General features: G+C 44.2%; 2 protein-coding genes across 3 annotated transcripts in view; one reads left to right on the top strand and one right to left on the bottom strand.

Annotated features, from left to right (window-relative positions):
- LOC133909239 (uncharacterized) overlaps positions 1–2,766 on the bottom strand; it is a 62,257-nt gene extending 59,491 nt beyond the window's left edge. Inside the window, exons 1-2 of one of the 2 annotated variants that reach the window (XM_062351575.1) lie at positions 2,208–2,766; positions 298–493 (exon numbers count right to left, since the gene is read on the bottom strand). In XM_062351575.1, the coding sequence (XP_062207559.1) occupies positions 2,221–2,670 (450 nt within the window). In that variant the 5' untranslated portion in view covers positions 2,671–2,766 and the 3' untranslated portion in view covers positions 298–493; positions 2,208–2,220. Of the gene's footprint in view, positions 1–297; positions 494–2,207 lie in introns of those variants that run through there. The other variant, XM_062351576.1, reaches the window with a different exon arrangement.
- LOC133909237 (NDR1/HIN1-like protein 10) lies at positions 442–1,426 on the top strand. The gene has a single exon (XM_062351574.1). The coding sequence runs from the start codon at positions 613–615 to the stop codon at positions 1,306–1,308; it is 696 nt and encodes a 231-aa protein (XP_062207558.1). The 5' UTR covers positions 442–612; the 3' UTR covers positions 1,309–1,426.
- Positions 2,767–24,176: the final 21,410 nt, after the last annotated feature.

Genomic DNA, 24,176 nt, shown 5'->3' with positions numbered 1-24,176 from the left:
TATATACTTTTTCGATTAATATGATAATTTTGTGACTAAAAACGAACGAGGTAGCTCTTTTGCACATTAAATATTAAGATAATAGATTGAATTAGGGAATATCTATTTTATTCCAAAAAACAAGGGATCCTCTATTAATATTCGAGTGAAAATTCAGCGCATGTCACTCAGCATTCAAACACTGGATGCATGCGAACTCAATGGATCTAAAGGCAAACCGGACATATAATTTGATAGTTAATCATCACAACGCAGATTCAATGATAAATATCGCGTGATCTTTTTTTTTTTTTTTTGAGAGAGAGAATAGGTTCCTATGCATGAATTTTTAGCTCTGCTGCTGACCTGCTGTGCCCGGTTAGTCAAAACCAGAGCTCACGCAGTCAACGCCCGCCTGCCAATTCTCGGGCTGCCTTTTCAACGGCGTTCCTTGCCCGCCTCTCGTCCAAGGTTCCGAGTGTCGTGAACCTTAACCTTGTCGGTCCAAGAAAGCCTGCGCCCACACTATAGCATTCTTAATTTCCAGTCAAAATTCGGACAAATCACAACACATCTATCTATTTGCTCAAACTAGCTATACATATACACCCATCGATCAATCACAAGCTGGAGATGGCGATGGCCAGCCACGAGCACAAGGTCGACCACCTCGACCAGCCCTACTACGGCTCGCCCATCCCTCCCAATGAGCCCGCCGCCGCCGGCGGCGTCCGTCCCGCGCGCCGCGACACTTACACGCTCCTGTGCCGGGCCTTCCGCGTGCTCACCCTCGTGCTCATCGCCCTCGGCGTTCTGGCGCTGGTCCTCTGGCTCGTCTACCAGCCCAGCAGCCTCAAGGCCTACGTCGACTCCGCCGCGCTCACCCGCTTCGACCTCGCCAACGGCACGCGTCTGCGTTACAACCTCACCGTGGGCGTGAGCATCCGCAACCCGAACCGGAAGCAGGCCGTGCTGTACCGGCGCCTGGAGGCCGTGGCGCTCTACGGCGGCGAGCGGTTCGGGTACGTGGACCTCTCGCGGATGCGACAGGAGCGCAAGAGCACGGTGGAGATACGGCCGAGCTTCCACGGCGAGGGGGCACTAGTCGGCGCGCCGGCGGTGGCGTTGTTCAGCAGGGAGAAGGAGGAGGGGTTCTTTAACATCAACGTCAAGCTCCACACGAGGGTGCGCCTGAAGGTGATCATGGTGAACAGCGTCGAGTACAGGCCGGACGTTGACTGTTACATCAGGGTTCCCGACCCGACCAACGCGACGGCGATGGCGCAGGGGTTCACGCCGACGCAGTGCCATGTCGACGACTTCTCGTGACAGAACTGAAGATGCTAGCTACAAGTTTCAGATGTTACGTCGATGTGTTGATCGGTTGATTTAGTTCATGTGTTGTCTTTTGCTTAATTTTTTCTTTTACGATGAGGATTTTACATTATCTAGCTAGGCATGTTGTACAGACCTTTATATTGTCCTTCTGAACTTGCTTTTAGAGAGAGAGAAAAGAAGTGCTACGTGTGATCACGACTAACAGCGCAACCCATTTGGTAGTTCATGAATCGATTAATTCGACAACTATAAATTTGAAGAATTGTGTTTGTGAATATTTGAACTGATTGTGTCTGTGAAGGTCTTTGCTACTGGTACTTTTCCTACTGCTTTCCGATGTCAAGTCTGGATGGCTAGCGCATCCAATCTTTGACTTGTGGCAACATGCATGCACCGTTCTATGATCTATTGCTCAAGCACGATCGAACACATAATAAATTCGATCAGCCCTGAACACATGGGGCGTTTCTTTTCCGAGAACATATTGCACGTTCGAAACAATGAAATCAATAAATTTTGCTACACTATCTGATAGAACACTGTCAGAAAATTTCATTCATCTGCAAATACTCTCTCCAATTACAAATATAGATCGTTTTAGACTTGTGCATAAGGATTAAGAAAGTAGATCAAATGATCTTGTTGCTCTTTATTTATTCTGTATTATAAATGATAACTCATTCATTCGTGAGAGTGATAGTATTTATTGAATAATGATCAGAAGAGAATGAAAAAGAAAAAAAATACATAAAAGTTCGAGAATAATTTATATTTAGAGAATAGTTGAGTAGACTAAAATGACCTATATTTGTAATCAGAGAGAGTATTTTACTACTGCTTTTGCTAACCGTTACTGCTCAAGAGTCGTAAACAACAACACTAGAAAGTACCGAGGCTTAAGCCTTAAACTTGCACCGCGATGGAAGCCATGTCGAGAGCCCGGGCGTCTCTCCGGTCGGGCGACGCCGGCGGCGTGCAGAACGCGGGCGTGGCGATCGGCGTCATGTCCTTCTCCGTCACCTCGTCTATCGTGGACAGGCTCCTGGTCGGGCCACCGAACATCTTCTTCCACCTTGCGAGCTCGTACTGGTCCGGCTCCTGGTCATCCGCCACCTCGCCGGAGGACTGCTCCCGTGGCGCCCGCCGCCGGTTCCTGTCCATGGACGGCCTCACGGCGCGGCGCAGCCTGTCCTCGTGGAAGCAGACGTCGAACAGCACGAAGCCGCGGGTGGACGCCTCGGCTTCACGACGTCGCCACCAGTGCCTATAGAGAAGGACGGCGAGCAGGACGAAGAACAGGACGGCGAGGGCGGCCGTGAACGCGACGGCGAGCGCCATGCCCGCGCCCCCCATCTCTTCCCCTGTTGAGCGAGCGTTTCTTGCTTGCGACTGTTCGAGGTACGCGGAAGCTGTGGCATGCGAGAAATGTACTCCGCGGTGACAAGTGTTCAGACTTCAGAATGCCTGGAGGCAAGTCGTCGCCGGTCGTCCCACTCCCCAAGTTGCTAGCGACAGTGAAAACGCCAGGTTCATTTGCATCTCCGGAGACTTAAACGGTGATGCTGCCCTGCTAGGCGTCTAGTTGCTTGTTTATCTGGACCGATTGTCAGATACCGCACATTCTCCCGCTACTGGTTGTCTTCGGCAGTTCGTTGATACAGACATTTCCGGGTATTTTTTTCAGAGACGACGATTCTTTTGCTTTTGTTGGTTTGCAAAGCTTTTCTGCTCGCGAGAACGCTGTAGCCATCAAGCAGCGGCAGATGCCGGTCCGCTGAGTTCAGAACGTCATATTAGTAAAACTCTCCACCTTCGAGCTGAGACGAGTTAGAAATTCTGAGCACCTTCGATGTTAGGTAACGGACAGACTACGTTAGTTTAAAATAAAAAAAATTATCCTACTCATTCAGAAAACTATATTAATAGAAGATCATATATCGTTACTACTCAATACGCAGTGCAGCGGAAAAAAAGTTAGAGTAGATCAATCTAATGTCGTGGACGTCAAACTTCTCGAGCAGCTTTTCGATCAGATCCGCGATCAGCCCCACGTGGGTGGTCACACCCCTCAACCAACTCTAAGCAGGTGGTCGTGCTCCTCGACCAGCTTCCGATCAGATCTGTCGCGTTCTCGACCAATTTTGAGTGATCGTATCGTGCTGTCTAACCAGATTCCAGTGGTCGTGTTGTGCTCCCCGATCAGATGAGCAGGTACGTCGACCAGTTCGTCATGACGGGCGACCAGTCCCAAACACATCGCGATCAATTCACTGAAAAGATCAGCGCCGCAATAGCAATAGCGCCTCTACGGTATCCACACGTACAGGACGGAAACGCCATGCGCCAATGTGCTAGCACCACACGCGCGACTAGGGTTTTGAGAGATCGTGTAGAAGGCTGCGGCTAAGGTTTTAGAGTGACTCAACCTTAGCATGTACTACCCACACCTCTCCTTATATAGAGCTCGCCAATGAGCTACCACGTTGGAAGCTATTTAGGACTCTAACTTCTCATGGATCACAATTAAATCAAAACCCATATACGAATCCAATTCGTATATTTTATTCCAACCCATTAAGTATGTGACTCGTTAGGTTCATGTACAAACGGCTACGACTCAAAACTCTTTTCAAACCGAAATTAATAGCGGTCCCTAGTATGACATGTTGACTCCCAAGTATACACAAAAAATTATATCGGCTGAATCTTGATATACACATGCACCGATCTCTTCGCCTTACGATATCAGTCAAGCTCAATGCGAGATATGCACCACCCTTGTGATAGCTCGACCATTCACTCAGTCAAGTAGTGGATTCATCATGATCAACTCTTTAATTATATTGGCATGGTCATACACTTTCTCGATCCAACTATCTCGGGGGACCCAGAAATATCTCCTCTGTTATCAAAAGGGGCAAATTTCATCTTGATCGCTCACACCCCATGAAATGTTTCATGACAAGCCCAAAAACTACCTTTATGACTACCTAGTTACGGAATAGTGTTTGCCAGACTCAAAGTTTGTCACTACACATTCTGGGAATCAATAACGATCTCAGGTCTAAAGATCCTACAGGTACACCATTTGAGATAACAACTGATGGTACATCATAAATAACAATCCCAACAATATCTTAATGTGAGTCTATCCAAAATCATGTTCTCTAACATAAATATTCACATTATTGACTTGGTATCTCTATACCTATGATTCATGAAATGTGATCATCAATCAATACATGTGCTGGTCTTATGTATCATCACAATGATATGCGACCAGGGATCAACTAAGAATAACATCATGATATAAACAAAGAGTTTTATGAACAAGTCACATACTTGCCAATCAATGTAAAAGTTGGTCATTCTTAGAATAACATATTATTCAAAAGTACATTAATATAGGCGTATGATATAATCATCTTTATGATTGCCTCTGAGGCATATCACCTTCAATCTCCCACTTGCACTAGAGTCAATTATGTAAGTATCTAATACCCATAGCTCTCATGTGCGCCTCATGCTTTGGCCGTGGGAGTGGCTTTTTCAACGGCTCAGAAATATGCAAATTTGTGTGCACCTTACATATCTTCACATCACCCCGATCTAAAATCTCACGAATAAGGTGATAGCGCCGCAGTATATGCTTGGACTTCTGATTCGACCTAGGTTCTTTGGCTTGCGCAATGGCTCCACTATTGTCACAATAGAGATTCATTGGCTTAGAAGCACTAATCACTACACCTAACTCAGAAACAAATTTTCTGATCCAAACAGTCTCCTTTGCAGCTTCAGAAGCTACGATATACTCGGCCTTCGTCATGAAATCAGCCACCGTTTCTTGCTTGGACTCTTCCAACTCACTGCCCCTCCATTGAGGCAAGACACAAAACCAGGTTGCGATCTCGAATTGTCCTTGTCGTTTTGGAAGCTAGCATCAGTGTAACCATTTACAATGAGCTCATCCTCACCTCCATAGACTAGGAACATATCCATATTTCTTCTCAAGTATTTGAGGATATTCTTTACTGTTACCTAGTGAGCTTCACTCGAGTTTGATTGGTATCTACTCGAAACACTTAGAGCATATGAGACATCAGGGTGTGTACAAAGTATGGCATACATGATGGATACGATAGCAGAAGCATATGCGATCACACTCATTTTCTCAAGCTCATCAGTGGTCGAAGGACACTGACTCTTGCTGAGAGCGATGCCATGTGACATCGGTAAGAAACCCTTTTTAGAATCCTGCATATTGAACATTTTCAATACCTTGTCGATGTATGTACTCTGGCTTAATCCGATCAGTCTTCTCGACCTATCTCTATAGATCTTTATGCCTAATATGTATGCTGCCTCTCCTAGATCTTTCATTGAAAAACTCTTTTGCAACAAAGATTTGGCACCATCAAGCATCTTAATATCATTCATGATCAGTAATATGTCATCTACATATAAGACCGGAAATACAAGTGCGCTCCCACTAGCCTTTCTGTAAACACGAGGCTCTTCTTCATTCTTGATGAAACCAAACCCTTTGACCACCTCATCAAAACTAAGATTCCAACTCCAAGAACCTTGCTTCAGTCCATATATGGACTTTTGCAGCTTGCATATCTTCCTAGCATTTTTCGGATCGATAAAACCTTCAGGGTGTGTCATGTACAAATCCTCACTTAGGATTCCATTAAAAAAGCCATTTTGAAATCCATCTGCCATATCTCATAGTCATAATATGCGGCAATTGCTAGGATGATCCGGATAGATTTTAGCATTGCGACGGACAAAAATGTTTCATCATAATCAACACCTTGAATCTACATGAAACATTTTGCCACCAATCGTGTCTTATAGATGTGAACATTTCCATCAACGTCTATCTTTTTCTTAAAAACCCATTTGCACTCAACTGCTTTGACACCATCAGGTGGATCAACCAAGTTCCAAACTTGATTATCGTGCATGGATTCTATCTCGGATCTCATGGCTCCAAGCCATCTCTCAGAGTCTAGTCCCGCCACCGCTTCCGAGTAGGTCTTAGGTTCATCATTGTCCAACAATAATATATCGTGCTTGTCAGTGTATCAGGAACCGGGGGTCCCTGAGTCCCGAGGCCAGGCCGGCCATCCGCCACGTGTCGCCATCCCACGAGGTCCCTCCGGCGGGATGAGGAAAGTTCAAGTCCCGGGAGAAGGTGCTCGGGGCCACAGTCACTGGTTCCCGAGCATCCCAGTTCCCCGATGATTCGTAAAGTCTAAGTTCCGGGAAGAAAGTGCTCAGGGAGGTGCCCGGTCACCCCCGAGCACCCTAGTCCCCCGACGATTAGAAGAGCTAAGTTCCGGGAGAGGGTGCTCAGGGACTGCGCGCGGCAGCCCCCGAGCGCTCAGTTCCCCGAGGGTCAGTGTGAAAGTGCTCGGCAGGGAGTGCTCGGGGTTGCACGTGGCAGCCCCCGGGCTCTCGGTTCCCCGAAAGATCTATGCAAAAGTGCTCGGGAGAGAGTGCTCGAGGTTGCACGTGGTAGCCCCCGAGCACTCGGTTCCCCGAAGGTTCGTGCAAGAGTGCTCGGGAGAGATTGCTCGGGGAGGTGAACAGTACCCCTGAGCACCCGGTACCCCGAGGGCGAGGATAGGCATTCTCGGGAGAGAGTGCTCGGGGAGGTGAACAGTACCCCCTAGCACTCGGTGCCCCGACGACTCATAAAGACCCCCGAGGCACCCGCCGATGGGGTGTCAATCCGTCAGAGGTCCGAGGCCGCATTCAATGAGCGTGCGTGGCCTGACATCCCCAACTGCTCCCGCCGCAGTGTTAGTTCCTGCCATGTTTTGGCAGAGAGGCGTGAGGCTATTAATTGCACGGGTTCCGTCCCGTATCATTCGGTGTGTCTCGGGATAACATCGCCAGGATCAAGGCGTTCCGTCTGCCGCCCTGCTGTGGCAGAGGAACAAGACAGGGCGAGCACGCCGGGTTGCTCTGCGGCTGCCCGGTGGGCCCTCTCTACGGTGCCTGTTGCCAGGGCGTTTATGGTGACAGGTGACTGGGCGTGCGCCGCGTTTCCCGCCCCCCGGTCACTTCGCCCAGAAGAAATGATGACGCCTTTCCCAGTCATGGCATCTTGGAACTTGTTCCCCCTCCTTCCCGTTCGGGGCATGTCGCAGCCGGCGAGTGCATAAAAGAGTCGGCACACACAAGAAGGAGGAGAGAGAGAGAAAAAAACAACCCAACAAGCGAACAAGCAATCGAGCAAGAGACCGCAAGAATCGAACCATAGACCAACTCAAGGCATAGTCCCTGCCCAAGAACAAGAAGCCTCAAGCTCTTAGTTAGACACAATATTCTTGTAACCGGCAACATCCTTGAGGGACTTTCTCAGGACAGTTATTACATCCATACAGGAGTAGGGTATTACGCCCCCGTGCGGCCCGAACCTGTCTAAATTCCGTTGCATTTACTTCTCTTTGCACTAGATCATCAGTCCCACCACCGGCCGTTGCCTTTACTCTCATTCATTTCTCCGACGAACTTATTCAGGATCATCCCCCGGCCGAATCTCTAAAAAGGGGTCTCTCGGGATCCCTGCGACAGGAGTTAATCCTCCGACAGTGCTGCTCCGTGGTCAGTAACATAAACCTCTCAGGTGCGCAACTGATCCTTCCTGACCGTCGTGGGGCTGGTGTCTCCACAACATGTTCTGCAACATCAAATTGTGGTGCATTAGGAGCTAAAACACTTTCTGATGGTTCCCGAATCTCTTCGAGTTGTGTCGTGCTCCCACTGATGTTCCTTGAGAGAAACTCTTTCTCCAGAAAAGCACCATTCTGGGTGACAAATACTTTGCCTTCTTCTCGATTATAAAAATAATATCCTTTAGTTTCCCTAGGATACCCCACAAAGAAGCATTAATCTGATTTGGGCGTGGCCTCACAACCCCAGATCTTAAGGAAAGATAACCCAGGATGCTTCCTGATCCATATCTCATATGGTGTCTTCTCTACAGCTTTAGATGGAATCTTATTTAAAGTGAACGCATTAGTTTCTAGAGCGTATCCCCAAAAGGATAATGGAAGATCAGATTGGCTCATCATGGACTAAACCATGTCCAACAAAGTCTAGTTCTTCCGTTCTGACACTCCATTCCATTGAGACGTCCCCGTTGGAGTCAACTGTGAAACAATTCCACATTGCTTTAGATGATCACCAAAGTCATGGCTCAAATATTCACCTCCATGATCAGATCGCAGAAATTTAATTGTCTTACCAAGTTGATTTTGTGCTTCATTCTGAAACTCTTTTAACTTATCAAAGGACACAGAATTGTGCCTTATTAGGTAGATGTAATCATATCTACTAAAGTCATCGGTAAAAGTAATGAAGTACTGAAAACCACCTCTAGCGATAGAGCTCATTGGTCCACATACATCAATATGTACAAGGGTTAACAACTCACTCGACCTCTCTCCTTGATGGGTGAAAGACGTCTTAGTCATCTTGTCAAGTAAACAAAATTCGCATATATCAAATGATTCAAAATCAAATGAATCAAGAAGACCATTTTTATGGAGCCTCTCCATGCGTTTCTCATTTATATGACCTAAGCGACAATGCTAAATAAAAGTGGGATTCAAATCATTAAGCCGAGGCTTCTACGAATTAATGTTATAGACAGGAACATCCTCAAGATCTAGAATATATAATCCATTCACCAATGGACAATTATCATAGAGCATACCATTCAAGGAGGGGGCAAATTCCATCTCCGAGCTGGTGGTCATGCTCCTCGAACAGTTCCTTGACCAGCTCTTGATCAGGTCTGTCACATCCTCGATCAGTTTTAAGTGGTCGTGTCGTGCTGTCCGACCAGATTCGAGTGGTCGCGTTGTGCTCCATGATCAGACGAGCAAGTACGTCGACCAGTTCGTCACGGTGGGCGACCAGTCCCGAACACGTCGCGATCAACTCGCCCAGAAGATCAACACCGCAATAGCAGCAGCGCCTCTACGGTATCCACACGTACTGGGCAGAAACGTTGAGCACCGATGTGCTAGCACCGCACGCACGGCTAGGGTTTTGGGAGATCGTGTAGAAGGCTGTGGATAGGATTTCGAAGTGGCTCAACCTTAGCACACCCAGCCCACGCCTCTCCTTGTATAGAGCTCGTCCATGGGATCCCACTTTGAAAGCCCTTTAGGACTCTAACTTCTCGTGGATCACAATCCAATCAAAACTCATATACGAATCCAATTTGCATGTTTTGTTCCAACCTATTAAGTGTGTGACCCGTTAGGTTCATGTACAAACGGCTACGACTCAGAAACCCTTTCCAAACCGAAATCAATAGTGGTCCCTAGCAGGATATGTTGACTCTCGAGTATACACAAAAGATCATATCGACTGAACCTTGATATACACATGCACCGATCCCTTCGACTCACGATACCAGTCAAGCTTAATGTGAGAAACGTGCCACCCTTGTGATAGCTTGGCCATTCACTCGATCAAGTAGTGGATTCATCATGATTAACTCTTTAATCATATTGGTATGGCCATGCATTTTCTCAATTCAACTACCTCGAGGGGCCCAGAGATATCTCTCCCGTTATCAAGGAGGGGCAAATTCCATCTTGATCACTCATACCCCACGACATGTTCCATGACAAACTCAAAAACTACATTTATGACTAACCAGTAACGAAATAACGTTTGGCAGCCTAAAAGTATGCCACTACATATTCTGGAAATCAATTAAAAGAGAGCAGAGGGAAGCCATTCAGTTGCGCCAAGCTAGCTTATGCCCTCTTGCTCCCTCATCCTAAGGAGCTCAAGGTTAGGTCATCTCGAAGCTATCACCTTTCCCCCAGGTTAGCCTAGTCCCGCACTATTTCACTATGGCCTAGCTTCCTCTCATTGGGCCAGCCCAAACCCAGGCGGACGCCCCCTGCCTTCTTCCTCCTATAGCAGCACAAACACGCTAGAGACCAAGCCACACATGCCAATCCCCAGCCGAGCACCCTCAAATCGCACTGAATCCACTTGAAATCGGATCCCCGTTCTATCACTATCTGATTCCCCCTCACAATCTCAACAGAATCAGAGCTTTATCTCATATTCGAGACTTGAACCGCCACCCATATATATCGCAGGTTTGATCTGTTTGTGGAGGGTGGACCGAAACGAGAAGCGGGCGAAGCCCTGCCACACCGCCGCCTCTATGCCAAGCTGAAGACCCGCCGGGTACCAAGCCACTGCTGGCCTATACCCTACTGGTCGCCCATCCCCTATTGTCTATGCCTGTGTCAGGCCTCTTGCCGCCACACTGAGAAGAAGTGGAGCAGTGTCCCTGCGCCCCTACCGCGGCCCGGCTGGCCGCCAAGATCTCGAGTGCCCCTACTGGCCGAGGCCTGCCTGCCACTGCTCATGCACTAGGAGAACTGGCTGGAGGCCTGCCCACATCGAGGCCCTACCATACATGGCTGCAACCCCTGTCACCGCCATCAGCAAGGTATGTCACCACAGCGTCATGCTTAGCATGGCTGTGCCATCAAAGCTGGTGCTCCGACTGCGCTGCATGCTCTTTCCCTTTATCTATGTGATGTCTGGTCATGCTGTTGTGCTCTCTATCTAAGCCCAACCTCCATGTCGTTGTGCTGATCTTCGGCCGCCAGCTCATCCTCTAGCTACCCCTTTGTCGGGTGGCCAAGATGAGGGCTGCCGCCTCTAATCCTTCTCTGTGATGTATGGCTCGGCAGCCGTAAGTTTCTCTCAGTTGTTGTTCACGTGCGACATTGTGCCTACTCCAACCCGGCTACTATGCATTCTCTTGATGTGTGGTTGTGCGTCGTGGTACCCTATGCGTACTCGACTCGTGTGTCACTATGCTTCTACTATTTTTGTGACCGGCCTTCGTGCCGTGGATGCCTCGCTTCGTCCACATGTTGTAGAGACTCATGTTGTGGCTGCACGCCATGGATGCCACGCTCTGGTTGCATGCCTAAAGCTTCAAGCTCTGGCTACATAGTTGTAGCCTTGAGCTTTGATCGTGTTTATGCCATTGTAGCTTCGAGTCCCAGTCATGGTATACCTTGATAGTGTCACGCTGTTGTCTCTGGCTGTAATCTTGACGGCTTGGTGCTTGCTACTTCAAGTGCGCTAGCTACTATTCATGGCGACCATCCTCCTACTATTTCCTAATACATGGCGTGGTCTCCTATTGTTGCAGTCCTATTGTTGGTTTCATATTGCCGAATGATACCCTGTAGAAAGTTGTGATCACTTTGGTATTGAGCCTAATGCTATGATGCTACTATTGCATCTTGCAGTTGCTTGCCCTATGGTGGCCTTGCTATTTTGATGTGCCTGTGGGCAGCTTCTCAATTCATATGTGCTGCCCCTTCCAGTTTGAAGTCAAGAATTGCACTATACTGTCTTCTGTTGTTGTCGATTTTGATACACATTGGTGGCTTATTGCTGTTGGATCTAATAAAGCTTATTGCAAAGGATACAGTGCCTTCATGACTGATGCCTTTGTGGCTCACGGTGATCACCCTGCCTGTGTGGCCGTCCGATAATGCTTATAGCAGATAATATAGTGCTATAGCAAAAATGACCCTATTAGGCTATGATTGTGATTTTGGTGATTAATGACAATATAGTCAATGGAACTAACATGCTTGTCATGAATATATGTTAGTAGGTCTCATGGATGCAATACATCGAGAAGCCACCGTAGCCGAGACAAAGTTGAACTGACTTGGAGAAAACCCAGGAAGATTTGCCTCACCAGATGGTCCGGTGCTCTGGATGTTGAACTCACCGGAGCATATTTGACAAAGGGGAGAGAGGCCTGAAGGACCTCACCAAAAGGTCCGATGATCAGAGAAGATACACACCGGAGCATTTTGTCCAGAGAAGGTTGCAGTCATTGAAGTTGAAGATCAAAGCATTGGATGGCCCGGTGATCAATGTGTTGCACACATCGGACAATGTACAATGCAAAGAGGCAGAACAAAGTTCAATGCATCGGATGGTCTGGTGATGAAATCTGTGCACACCAGACCATTATTTCTAGAGAGGGTTGCATTGGCTCGGATGACTGAAGTCAACTCACCGAATAGTCTGGTGATGAAGTGATGTATACCGGATGCTTTCACCGAAGTAATTTACATAGAGAAGAAGAAAAAACTCGGATGGCTTAGGATAACTCACCGGATAGTCCGGTGGTGAAGATGAATTATACATCGGAGTGTTTGATGTTCATAGAGGCTTGAGTGGGGTTCGAACGACTAGTTTGTGAGAGTGTACTCACCGGATGATCCGGTATTAGTACTATTATTCTCACCGGATCGTCTAGTGTTAACAATTGTCACGTCCTAAATTCTGTAATCACGTAATTAAGCTTAATCATGTGTCATTAGCATCATAATTAAATTTGAGGTAAAATATTTTAGCACACAAGAATACTTCATTTTGAGTCAATTGGATAAGAGAAAGAAATTTGGGGCAGAAAAGAATGGAATTCGTAGTTAAAATAGACCCTTTTTCTCCAACACGTGAGCCCCACAAGTGGCCCCCACCATCCCAACCACCAAAAGGGACAGCACCACCTGCTCCATCTCTTTCCTCCTCATCCCACAGTGCCCCTCCTGAGCTCCAAACCGGCCAAGCACAAGGGAGCACCCCCTCTCCCCCAAGCTCTCTCTTTCTCCTCAGATTTCTCTCTCTAGGAGAAAGATCAATGTATGCATGTGGTATCTACACGATCATGAGCTCATAAGCTATCAACCCTCCAATTTGTTTGCTCTTTCCCGAAGGATTCGAGTCGATTTTGACTCATTTTGGTGTTTAGGGTTGAAACGTGAGGAACACCGGATTTCTTTATCTCCTGGGCGATTTCCTCCATTCTCCGTCACCCGATGATCACCCAACTCCACAATCATCTTGGGTACGCATGTGAATTCAATTTTAGTTGGTCAATTTCGAGTTTGAGTAGAGTTCTTGAGTTCTTGGGGTTTTGGAGCAATTTGGGGAATTTTGATGAAATTGAGTTGCTAGGTTGATGAGGGTGTTCTAGACTCTATAAACTCTCCTAAACATATTCCTCTTTGACTTGGAGAGGCTCTCAAATCAAACCAACCAATTTTTGCCCTCAAAACGGCTATTCTGGAGGAACCCGGAGTATCCGAGCGGTCATAGCCAAAGATGACAAAGGACCCCCACCCTGAGGGTCACCCGGAGACTCCGGAAACCGGAGTGTCCGGCCCAACCCGGATAATCCGGATTTGCTATTCGTCAAACTTTTTTCTTTGTGTTGATAGCTTGTAAAATTCATAGCTAATTCATACGAGCTCCAAAAATTATGAAACCAATTTTGTTGCCTTCATAATAACCTCATCTACCTGTTAAAAATGTCCCCAGCTATTAAATAGTTAGTTAAATTTCTGAGATTAATTAATTAGGTTGAGGCTTCATTAATTCACCATTAATTTTTTACAAGTCCAACATTAGTGAAACCAATTTTTCTAGTTCCTTATGACTTGTTCTAACTAGAAAAAAATGTTTTCATGCTTTATATGGCATATTTTATGGAAATTCATCATATGCATATTGTGGCATGTATTATTGCATTTCACTCATACTCATCATTGCATACGCTTTTCTTTAGTGAACAAGGAGCATACGACTATGGTTGACGACGACTCTAATCTTCTGAATTTCTGCTAGTGTTGCTTGGGTAATTATAGGCGGTCACCTGAGCAGCAAGACAAGCAATTAAGCATATTGCACCTTTGTTCAATTGAATGAAGTCTAAAATTGATGAACTATGCTTATATATGTTTGCATCTGTCGAGTCGAGATCAGGTACAAATGGGTAGATCCTATGTTGAATGCATTACTTCTACCTTGAATTGTTGTTCATACTTTCCTTGTCGCCTTGAATATGTTGTTGGTGTCTAGTTTACAAGTTAAATTGAAATGCTTAACAATACATAGGTCATTCGGTAGAAGTCGAGCGGTGAATTGTTTCATCGTTCACAAGCATAGGCGTTATTTACTTTCATAATGATCACAATGTTGGTTATGGGTTGATGATGTTAGACGAGTGGTGAGTATGAGACAAGATGTGGGCGATGCTAGAGGTGTTATCTGCTCCGGAGGAAAGTCCTGGGGGCAGGCCGGGAGAGGATCCCGGACACCGTAGACCGCTTGCATCATTTAAGCACCAATCGTCGGTGTAGTCGGCTTTAGCACTTATCTTACTCACCACATGCCGATCTAATGGTAAGGCGAGCTGAATACCTCTGTAGCTGTGATCATTTGGGCGTGAACATTGACTGTGTGAGCAGGCGGGCTTGTAAGAGGTGCTAATTTGCTTCGGGAGTAATTATAGTACCTCCGCACCGAGCAATGCATGATCCAAATGGTTGGGGCTTATTGGGAAAGGTTGACATGAGTACCCCTTGTATAGATCTGTGTGGTCATGCAAGCCGTATGGTCCTCAAGTCGTGTGGGTCTAGGAGTATCCCCTGCAGGGTGTAAAAACATTTTGAAATGCTACGCTCTTGGTCATGAGCATGCTTCTGTCCATCTGCATCGGTCATAGAGTTTTCACTTGTGATTGATGGTTGGATATGTGGGAGATGGTTGAGCTGGTCTTTGTTACTCATATGTTCTTATGTTTCCAATTATTTATGTTCAGTTGGTTATGGCATGGTAGAGTTATGTTATTATTGGTTAAGTTAGTTGCTCACACATATATGTCTAGGTTGTTAACTGCTTATATTTAACTTAACCATGTGGCTTTTCCTTGCTAATATCTCAATTCATAATCCTTGGAGTTGAGCTATGTATATGTGCTCTATATGGTTTAAGTCTTGCGAGTACCTTCGTACTCATGCATGCGTTTTCAGGTGCTGCTAGTGAGGAAGAGCCGGTGTTTGGATACTTCGTGACTGTCATTCCGGGTAGCGGGCAAGAGTAGTTCATCCTACTCTCAGAGGTCGTGCTTTTAGGGTGGAGCCTAAGGGCATGTGGCTCCACTCTCTTTTGTTGTATAGGTTTATATTTTCGATGCGTAGATGTTGTTGCCTTTTGATGTAAATTGTTGAAAATAGTTGCATGTTAAAGACTTGTAATATAAATGTTAATTACTTGATCTTTCTTAAGCTATGTTGTGATGCTAAATGTTGAAAGGCATGTGTTTCGATCTTGGGCACAAAACACGTGCTGAGACTACTGGGATGATATTCTGGTTAATCATCGAGGTTGTGATTATAAATAATGATCCTCCCGATGATTAATTAGAATATTATTTAGACGGTTCCTCACAACAACTTTTCTGAGCGGTTAGGTTAACAACTTGTGCACGGGTTTGAGGCTATAAATACCCCTCCACTCAGTCATTTGAAGCTGTGGCATGCAGCTGAAGTCCAGAGAAGTTCATGTATACTTGAGAAGACATCCAAGCTATCAAAGTGCTTAATGTGATTATCCAAGGTGATTAAGAACAATATTAGTGAGTGATTAGTGCTTATAGGACTAGAGAGAGTGTTGCTAGGTGATTGCTCCCTAGAGAGTGGATCAACAAGTGATCCAACCTTGTGCCAAGTGATACGCCGGCACCTTGGAGTCTTGGTGACTCGCCGGCAAGCTTGTTGACCCTCCGACCTAGTGTGAAGTGGTGATAAGGTGATTGTGCGGGGACGCGGAGACCCTTACATTGGCGACTCAAGCTCTAAAGTGATCACGATGGCAAGGAACAGGAAGAGAGGCTAGTGGTGAGACCTTGCCTTGGTGGTTCATCCGGGTGGACACATTATCTTTGTGACTTTGTGGCTTAAGAGTCGTGACCGGATGCCGACCGAGAGCATATCCTTTATAGATCTCCAATATGGACTAGGGATGGTATTCATTCCATCGATACCACAGGAAAAAATTCCTTGTGCCAAGTTTGCTCTCTCTATCTTATTTACATTTCCTCATTTACATTCTTGCAATTTACCTTCTTAGATAGGTTGCAAGTGCTTTAATCGGTAGAGTAGACACACTAGACAAACCTACAACATATTTAGATAGAAATTGATATACGTTTATCGTGTGTTGTTTTTGGAGCCGAAATAGTTCTAAGTGTCCTAATTGACCCCATCTTAGGACGTCACCGATCCCTTTAGTGCCCTTGCGGCTAATGCCTTCGTGGCTTGCTAGTGATTACCCCACCTATGTGGCTTTTTCCTTCATGTAATGTTGCATGTTGCCTTTGGTTGGCCGATGAGGATGCTTCTGAGGCCCCGAGGGAGTTAGTAAGCTAAGCACGGCGCCAGGCTCCTAGTCACAACCTAGCTACCGTTACCGGTAGAAGCTGCGTATTGTGCTGTGCTCCTAACTCACCTCTTTCATTTACACTATACGGAGGCCGGTGATGACCAGGGTTGCATAAACAATCAATGAAGTGATGCTAGACTATTTTCTCATCTTTCTTCTTTTATTATCTAATGCTCTGTCTTTGTCACGTGTTACTACAGCCTTACTGACTCGAAGATATACTTGATATGATGACCGCTAGTGTAGTTTAATCAAAAGTAGCCTGAAGATGGGCGTAATTAACCGGAGAAACTTCACGAAGCCCCAGGAACCAAGAAGAAGCAATCGCATATTATACAGTTAGATTGGTGTGTGCGTTGGGAAGTAACATGTATAATAGGAGAAACTTGTCCTTTATGATTTCGATGATGAATCAATAAAGTTTACATATTTTCGATTATTACAATCTTCCATCTCTCATATACTCTGTATTCTAGCACGCCCGCATATTATCATATTCAAAGTTAAACATATTCGACACAAGTTTTGAATACGTGAAACAATAAATAATGCTAAATTTAAAAAGGATGGCAACAATGATTAAAAGTAGGGTATAGGACACATCGGATCTATGTAGCTAGTTGGTCGTGCAGATCGGGAGATGATCTACATATTAGTGAATAAATAAGATAAAGATTAACCGTAGGAATGAAATATGCTTGTCACTTGGGGTGACACACCCTAATCTTCTCCTACCCTCCGATCTCTTATGTGGGCCATTGGATAAGAATGATCATCCTTAAGTGCACACAACACTATCGCCATACACATCTATTAAGGGACAAATCTCGAAATAACACCTTGTGTGCCATGGTTTTACCATCGATTCCATATGAAACTTCTTTGTTGCAGTCAGGTAGAGTCCCTATCAAGACATGTACAGTCCCTACAATCGAACCACAATCTATAACTTGGTCATCCATACAGTCATTGCTTCCCTCTGTAGACCTAATCCTTCTATTTGTGGCCAAACAAACATTGAAGAGGTGAGAGACAAACAAAAGGATTTGCATAGCAAATGATAATGTTAATATTACTCCCCATCTACACTAATGGTACATTACATGGCACCTAAGCATCATGTCTCCCTAAGGGAACTATCTGCTCATTGCAATGGAAATTAAACTCATAACAATAATAATGAAGATCATCATCAAATAAATGAAGAACATAATTGAAGGCAAACATGAATAACTTCCTTGATGCGATAAATATTTACACCGAGAAATGATGGAGGAGACACATTACAATTGATCTAATTGATGGAAAATGGATCAAGTATGGTGAAAATGGTTGTGACTAGATCTCTTGATGGCCTTTCGATGTCTTGTGGTGATTCTGTGGTTGCTCCTTTGACGTGGATCAATATCGTCTAAATAACCAGTGGGATAATGTTTGTGCCGCCTATGAAAGTCATTTGACGCCATCACCTTTATGAAAGTTGTTTGGTTAGAAGCTAGACACAGAGGGTGGTGATACGGTCAGTAGGTATAGTAGCTGGTGGTCGTACCGCACCCTTATAAACCTTCTAGAAACTCCAATCGAGACATGACTGGTACGATTGGTTTTATTTTCGTGAGATCTTCGCGTCTATCTACATGAATTGTGCAATTTTCTGATGAGTTAATTGTAGTTAATCAATGATTAGTCTAGCAATAATTATCAAAGATATTCATAAATCACTAGAAAATATCATGTGTATTTTGGACACATCACCCTGCACACAAGCTCCTTGGGGCGAACAGCCGCCACTGGATCCACCCTCCCATATAGGATCCGCTGCTGGGGGACGAGTAGCCGCAGCCGGTTCCAAGGACGAGTAGTTGCAACATCCACACGAGCTCTTAGGGGACGAGCTTGTTGTGGAGCTTGATGGTATAAGAAAGAAGTATGGGCATGATGTCCCCCACATCGGGGCGTGAAATGATGACAATGGAGGCATGTGGGAGCTCGTCGAACCTAAGTCGCGTCGAGCACCCAGAGCGATGCCAACGCGGATGCTGCTAGGACCTCCGGCTACCGCTCGGGCATCGGTGCTGTCTTGTTGGATAGTAATTTCAGTCTAAGGTGTATCCTAACTAAGCCGAGAATAAGGGGGAGTCTATCCCCACCACACGTCCTGATCAAGGGCAAAACCAACTCTTTTTGGTTATGGTCCCGTTCCACTTAGCATCATAATAAATAGGAAATGCTGGGGCTCGTGCAGGGGAGAACCCACTAAGGGATAACGGTGTACAGATGTACATCCAAAATTTTATACAAATTTTTTCCTATATATCATATACATATACTGTCCATAGCCCATGGCGCAACAGCCTAGTGCACAGCTCACAATGCCACACAACCCCATGGCCCAGTGGCGTATCGGCCAATAGCCCACAACGCATGGCGCAACGTGAGCACAATTCTAGAGGTGCATGGCAGCGACAGCACCAGCGAGGTGCCGGTAGGGCAGAGCGGCGTGTCGGGCCTGCTGCTGAGCAATCATTCATGTATTGATCCGTGCTGTTGTTCACCTCACCTCATGATTGCTCGCGGCACTGCTGCCCTGATCCACACTGCTGGTTGGTTGCCTCCCCGTGCTCTTTGATCTGTGATGCCACCCGCGCCCTCGCATCACTGCTCTGCACCATCGCCCACCTTTACCGTGCCGGCGGCTAGCTAATCCTCTCACCATGCAGTGAGGGGCGACCAGCATGTCGGGCGAGGCTATGAGCCGGAGGACTCGTGGCTACCGCTTCTGCTCCACTGGCATTCATCAATCTTGTGCGAGCTAGATGAAGGCCAAGCGTTGTCCCCGTGCTTTCCGTTGCTGGTTATATTCGGATCCTGCTAATTGGCGCGCGCCTACTCGCAGCGCTCCATGCGAATCTCAAACACCAAACAGACAAAAAGCACTCATGAGTCGCCCGCCACCTTCTGTTACGAGGTCGCGCATGTTGGTGTCTTACGGTCTCACTCGTCTCACCGTGCGAATCTCACTCGACCCGATCGGTAGCCAGCAAAGCAACAGTGAGCAGTGGCTCAAAAGTTCTGTTCAAATATTTTGAGAAAACGTTTAGCTTAAAAGTTCGGTTGAATTTTTTTCTAGAAAAAGTTTGTATCAAAAGTTTTGAGAAAAATTTTGGCTCAAAAGTTTTAAGAAAAAAATTGTCTCAAAAGTTTGGCTCAAAAATTTTGAGAAAAAATTTATCTCAAAAGCTTTGCTCAAAAGTTACAAGAAAAGTTTGGCTGAAAAGTTATCGAGAAAAAGTTACCAAAAATAATTATCGGGAAAATTTTTTGAGTAAAAGTTATCGAGAAAAATGTTTTGTGAAAAAATTATCAAGAAAAAATTTCAGCACAAACTTTTATCAATAAAAGTGTCCCCCCACGTGCTCTACTCCTTTGGGCCAGATCAGCCACGCGTGCTCTCTTTTTCCCTCTATGGGCCAACGAAGCCCAGACCGGCTTAGAGGCCGCCCCCCTCCACCACTCATTTTTCCCATCGCCCAAATCGGCTCGTAGTCGGTCCCCCAATCCAGCGTGAGTCTGTCCGCGGGCTGCTCAAACAGTGTTTCGCGACTTGACCACCCGAGGGCACGCTAAAAATAGTTTTTCGGTTATATTCGGAGGTAGCAACTTATGTGGATTTCAGTTAGCAAATACTCCCTCTGGTTGCAAATATAAGTCGTTTTAGCCTTATCAATTATCCTCTAAATATAAGTCATTCTCGAACTTCTATGTATTTGTTTCTCTTTTGTTCCCGTCTTGTCTTTGTTTAATAAATGATACTGCTCTCACAAATGAATGAGTTATATTTTCTAATGCAGAATAAATGAAAGGTAACAAGATCATTTGATCTACTTTTTTAATCCTTATGCACAAATCTAAAATGACCTATATTTACGATCGGAGGGAGTAACGTCTTGCCGCTAATTTATATTTGGATGGAAAAGTCTAACGCGTTGATTTTTGATGATTGATTGTACTTTTGTTAACTCCGTCCTAACATAGATATGCAGCTGTTCATTTATGCCTATGCCCCCTCAATAACCAGTGCAAGTACTGAGCTCATGTATTCATTTTTTGCAATTTTATTTATTCTGATCATTCGATTGCAATTTGAAGCATGTTAGGATTCATGTTCACCTTGCCCTTCTGATGTTGTGCAACAGTACTAATGTCTTTTTAGCATTATTTTCCTTTGTTTGATTCAACCAGATCAAATGATACCAAATATAAAATCGGATGCGAAGTGAATCTAACTAGAAAAGAGTGTTTTCTATAATAACTTATGTGAAGAATAAGCTAAGAAATAAAATAAGAAGTTAATATATGAATGATTGCTTGGTCATACTTATTGAGCAAGATTTCTTTTTGCAAGTTGAGGACGATATCATCATAGCTACATTTCAAAAGATGGAGAATCGAAAAGTTGTATTATAATTTCAATATTTTAGTTTGTTTATATTACCTTAGATATTGTCATTATTATAAATAATTTGTACTTTGGATCTTATCATTATTTTATATTTATAGTTATAAAAAATTAGCTATATACAATATACTATGTACATCTAACATGAAAATCATGGGCCCATCACTGTGCTTATAGGTTATCTATCTTACGTATCTAATGCTATCCCTACATCAATACCCTAGACCAATCTTCCTGGGGTGCTGCAGTAGAGCGAATGTTGTCACCGGCATCTACACCACAACGCCAACACAACTACACCGAGCTCCTCCTCCACATCGCCATCGTCTTCACTGGACCAGCCACTACTACGTCAACTACACGCGAGCTCCACCAACTCATCTATATCTACACCAACTACATCGACTCATTTAAGGCTGAGGTAGAAAATCAACACAATGTAAAGATTAAAGTAGTGAGATCGGATCGAGAGGGAGAGTATTATGGAAGATATGCCCCTTACGAGCAAATTCCTGATCGTTTTGCCAGATTACTTCAAAAAAATGGTATATTAGCCTAATATTCTACACCTAGTGAACCTCAGCAGAATAGGGTAGCTGAGTGATGCAACCGTACACTTATGGACATGGTGTGAAATATGTTCAGCTATTCTTGTTTGCCAATTGGATTATAGATACACATAAGATGACCGCACGCATTCTTAATCGAGTTTCCAGTAAATTAGTTCCAAAAACACCTTACAAGTTATGGACTGGAAGAAAACCCACTTTGAAGTACTTACGCATGTGTGACTGTCCTGCTAAAGCTAAAGTATTTAATCTACATATTGAGAAATTAGATTCTATGACAGTTAATTATCACTTTATCGTGTATTCTAAAATATCAAAAGGGTATTGCTTTTATTGTCCAGATAGCATCATTAAGTTCGTAGAAATAAGACACACTGTGTTTCTTGAGAACGGAGATCTAGAGCCCAGAGAAGTTGGTCTTAAGGAGAAGCAGGTTTATGTTTCTACGCCACTGATCCAAGAGGCTTACATTCTTGTGCCCCAGATGGTTGCACCTTCAATAAAAAATAATGTCAGTGCGCCCCATGTTGAGGTCTCTAAAATTCCTACCAATGCACCTAGTGATGAGCATCAGCAGTCCCCTACAATACCCAATCATGGTCCTGCGGTGGCTAATGGACCAATCAGGAGATCGCAGTGTGATCGAAGACCTACCATCTTGAATGATTATGTTGTCTATATGAATGAGGATTCTAATGACATAGAGAAGGTAGAAGATCCCAACTCATATAAAGAGGCTGCGATGAGTGAGCATGCACCTAAGTGGCTTAATGTCATGAAGGATGAATTAAATCCTATGATGTGTGGAACCTAGTAGAAAACCCTGATTTAGCCAAAATAATGGTGTGTAAATTAGTCTACAAAATCAAGTATGAATCTAAAGGGAACATCAAAAGGTTCAAAGTGAGGCTCATAACAAAAGGCTTCTTGCAAAGAGAAGGAATTGACTATAATGAAACTTTCTCTCCTATATCAAGTAAAGATTGTTTTAGAAATATTATGGTGCATGTACCTATGATTTAGAGTTGTATCAGATGAACATAAAGACAACACTCCTTAATGGTGACTTCAAAGAAAATGTTTATATGACTCAACCAAAAGGTTTTGTCATAGAAGATAAAGACCATATGAGACGTTGCCTTAAGAAATTAATTTATGGTCTAAAACAAGCGTCCAGATAGTAGTATCTCAAGTTTGATAAGGTTATTATAAATTTTGGCTTTAAGAAAAAGAAGTTGATAACTTCATTTATGTTAAGTTTAAAGGGGATATTCATTATCTTACATATTTATGTGGATGATATTTTGTTGGCCAGCGGCGATAAGGATATGCTATTTGAGACTAAGAGATTTTTTTCTCTAATTTTGACATGAAAGATCTCGATGAAGCTTTTTACATTCTTGGCATTGAGATTCACCGAGATGAGTCCAAAAGAGTATTATGTTTATCTCAAAAGGCACATCAACAGAGTACAGAGGAAATACAATATGCATAAGTGATCTGCCTCGCCTGCTCCTATTGGTAAGGATGGTAAGTTTGGGATATTTCAATGTCCAAGTAACCAATGTGAAGCTAATCAGATAAAGTCGGTTCCTTATGATTTTATTGTTGGAAGTATTATATACGCTCAAGTATGTATGCGCCCTGATTTAGCTTTTGTAACCGGGATGCTTGGTAGATATCAGTCAAATTCAAAGTCGGATCACTAAAAAGTCGTTAAGAAAATCATTCACTATTTGCAATACACTAAGAACTAAATGCTTATTTTTAGTAAATCCGATAACCTTGAAGATGTTGGCTATTTGGATGCAGAATTTACAGGGTGTGTGGATACTAAGAAATTCACGTTAGGTTATATCTTCACTCTCATAAGATGAGCTATATCGTGGAAAAGATATGGCATCGTCAATGATGCAAGCTAAGTTTGTAGCATGTTATGAGGCTATCGGGCAGGCTGTATGACTAAATAACTTTATGTCGAGATTAAGAGTGGTAGATAACATTTCAAAACCGCTTATGTTATACTACGATAATCAACCCACAGTTCTCTATACAAGTAATAACAAGTCGAATTGTGCTATCAAACACATCGATATTAAATACCATATTGTGAAATATAAATCTAGGATCAAACAATCAATGTCAATCATATAAGCACTAAATCAATGCTTGTGGATCTACTCACTAAAGACTTACCACCCTATATTTTTTGGTATCATGTTTTCAGCAGATGGTTATTGAAAATCCTCTAATTTTAGATAAGAGAACCATAAAACTAACTAACTTTCATTAAGCATAACAAATTTTTATTTTGAGATGGAGTAATATACTATAGGTTTTTAGATTCTAGTGGTATTTTATTAGTCGTTGTAACACTTTGACTCGGTGTGTTATTTCATAAAGAGTGCGCTTATAATGTTAACCTTACTATCAGGAGGGAAAATATTGGATATTGATCTTGGCCTATAAACCGAGAATAAGGGGGAGTCCGTCCTCACCACGTGTCCAGATCA

The sequence above is a fragment of the Phragmites australis genome, chromosome 2 (genome assembly GCF_958298935.1).
Source record: "Phragmites australis chromosome 2, lpPhrAust1.1, whole genome shotgun sequence".
NCBI classification, from domain to species: Eukaryota; Viridiplantae; Streptophyta; class Magnoliopsida; order Poales; family Poaceae; genus Phragmites; species Phragmites australis.
The sequence above is the reverse complement of the archived record's forward strand: the minus strand, read 5'-3'. Positions and strand labels throughout refer to the sequence as shown.

Excerpts from the sequence above, each read along its gene's own strand:
- LOC133909237 (XM_062351574.1), top strand. The coding sequence starts at position 613 with ATGGCGATGGCCAGCCACGAGCACAAGGTCGACCACCTCGACCAGCCC.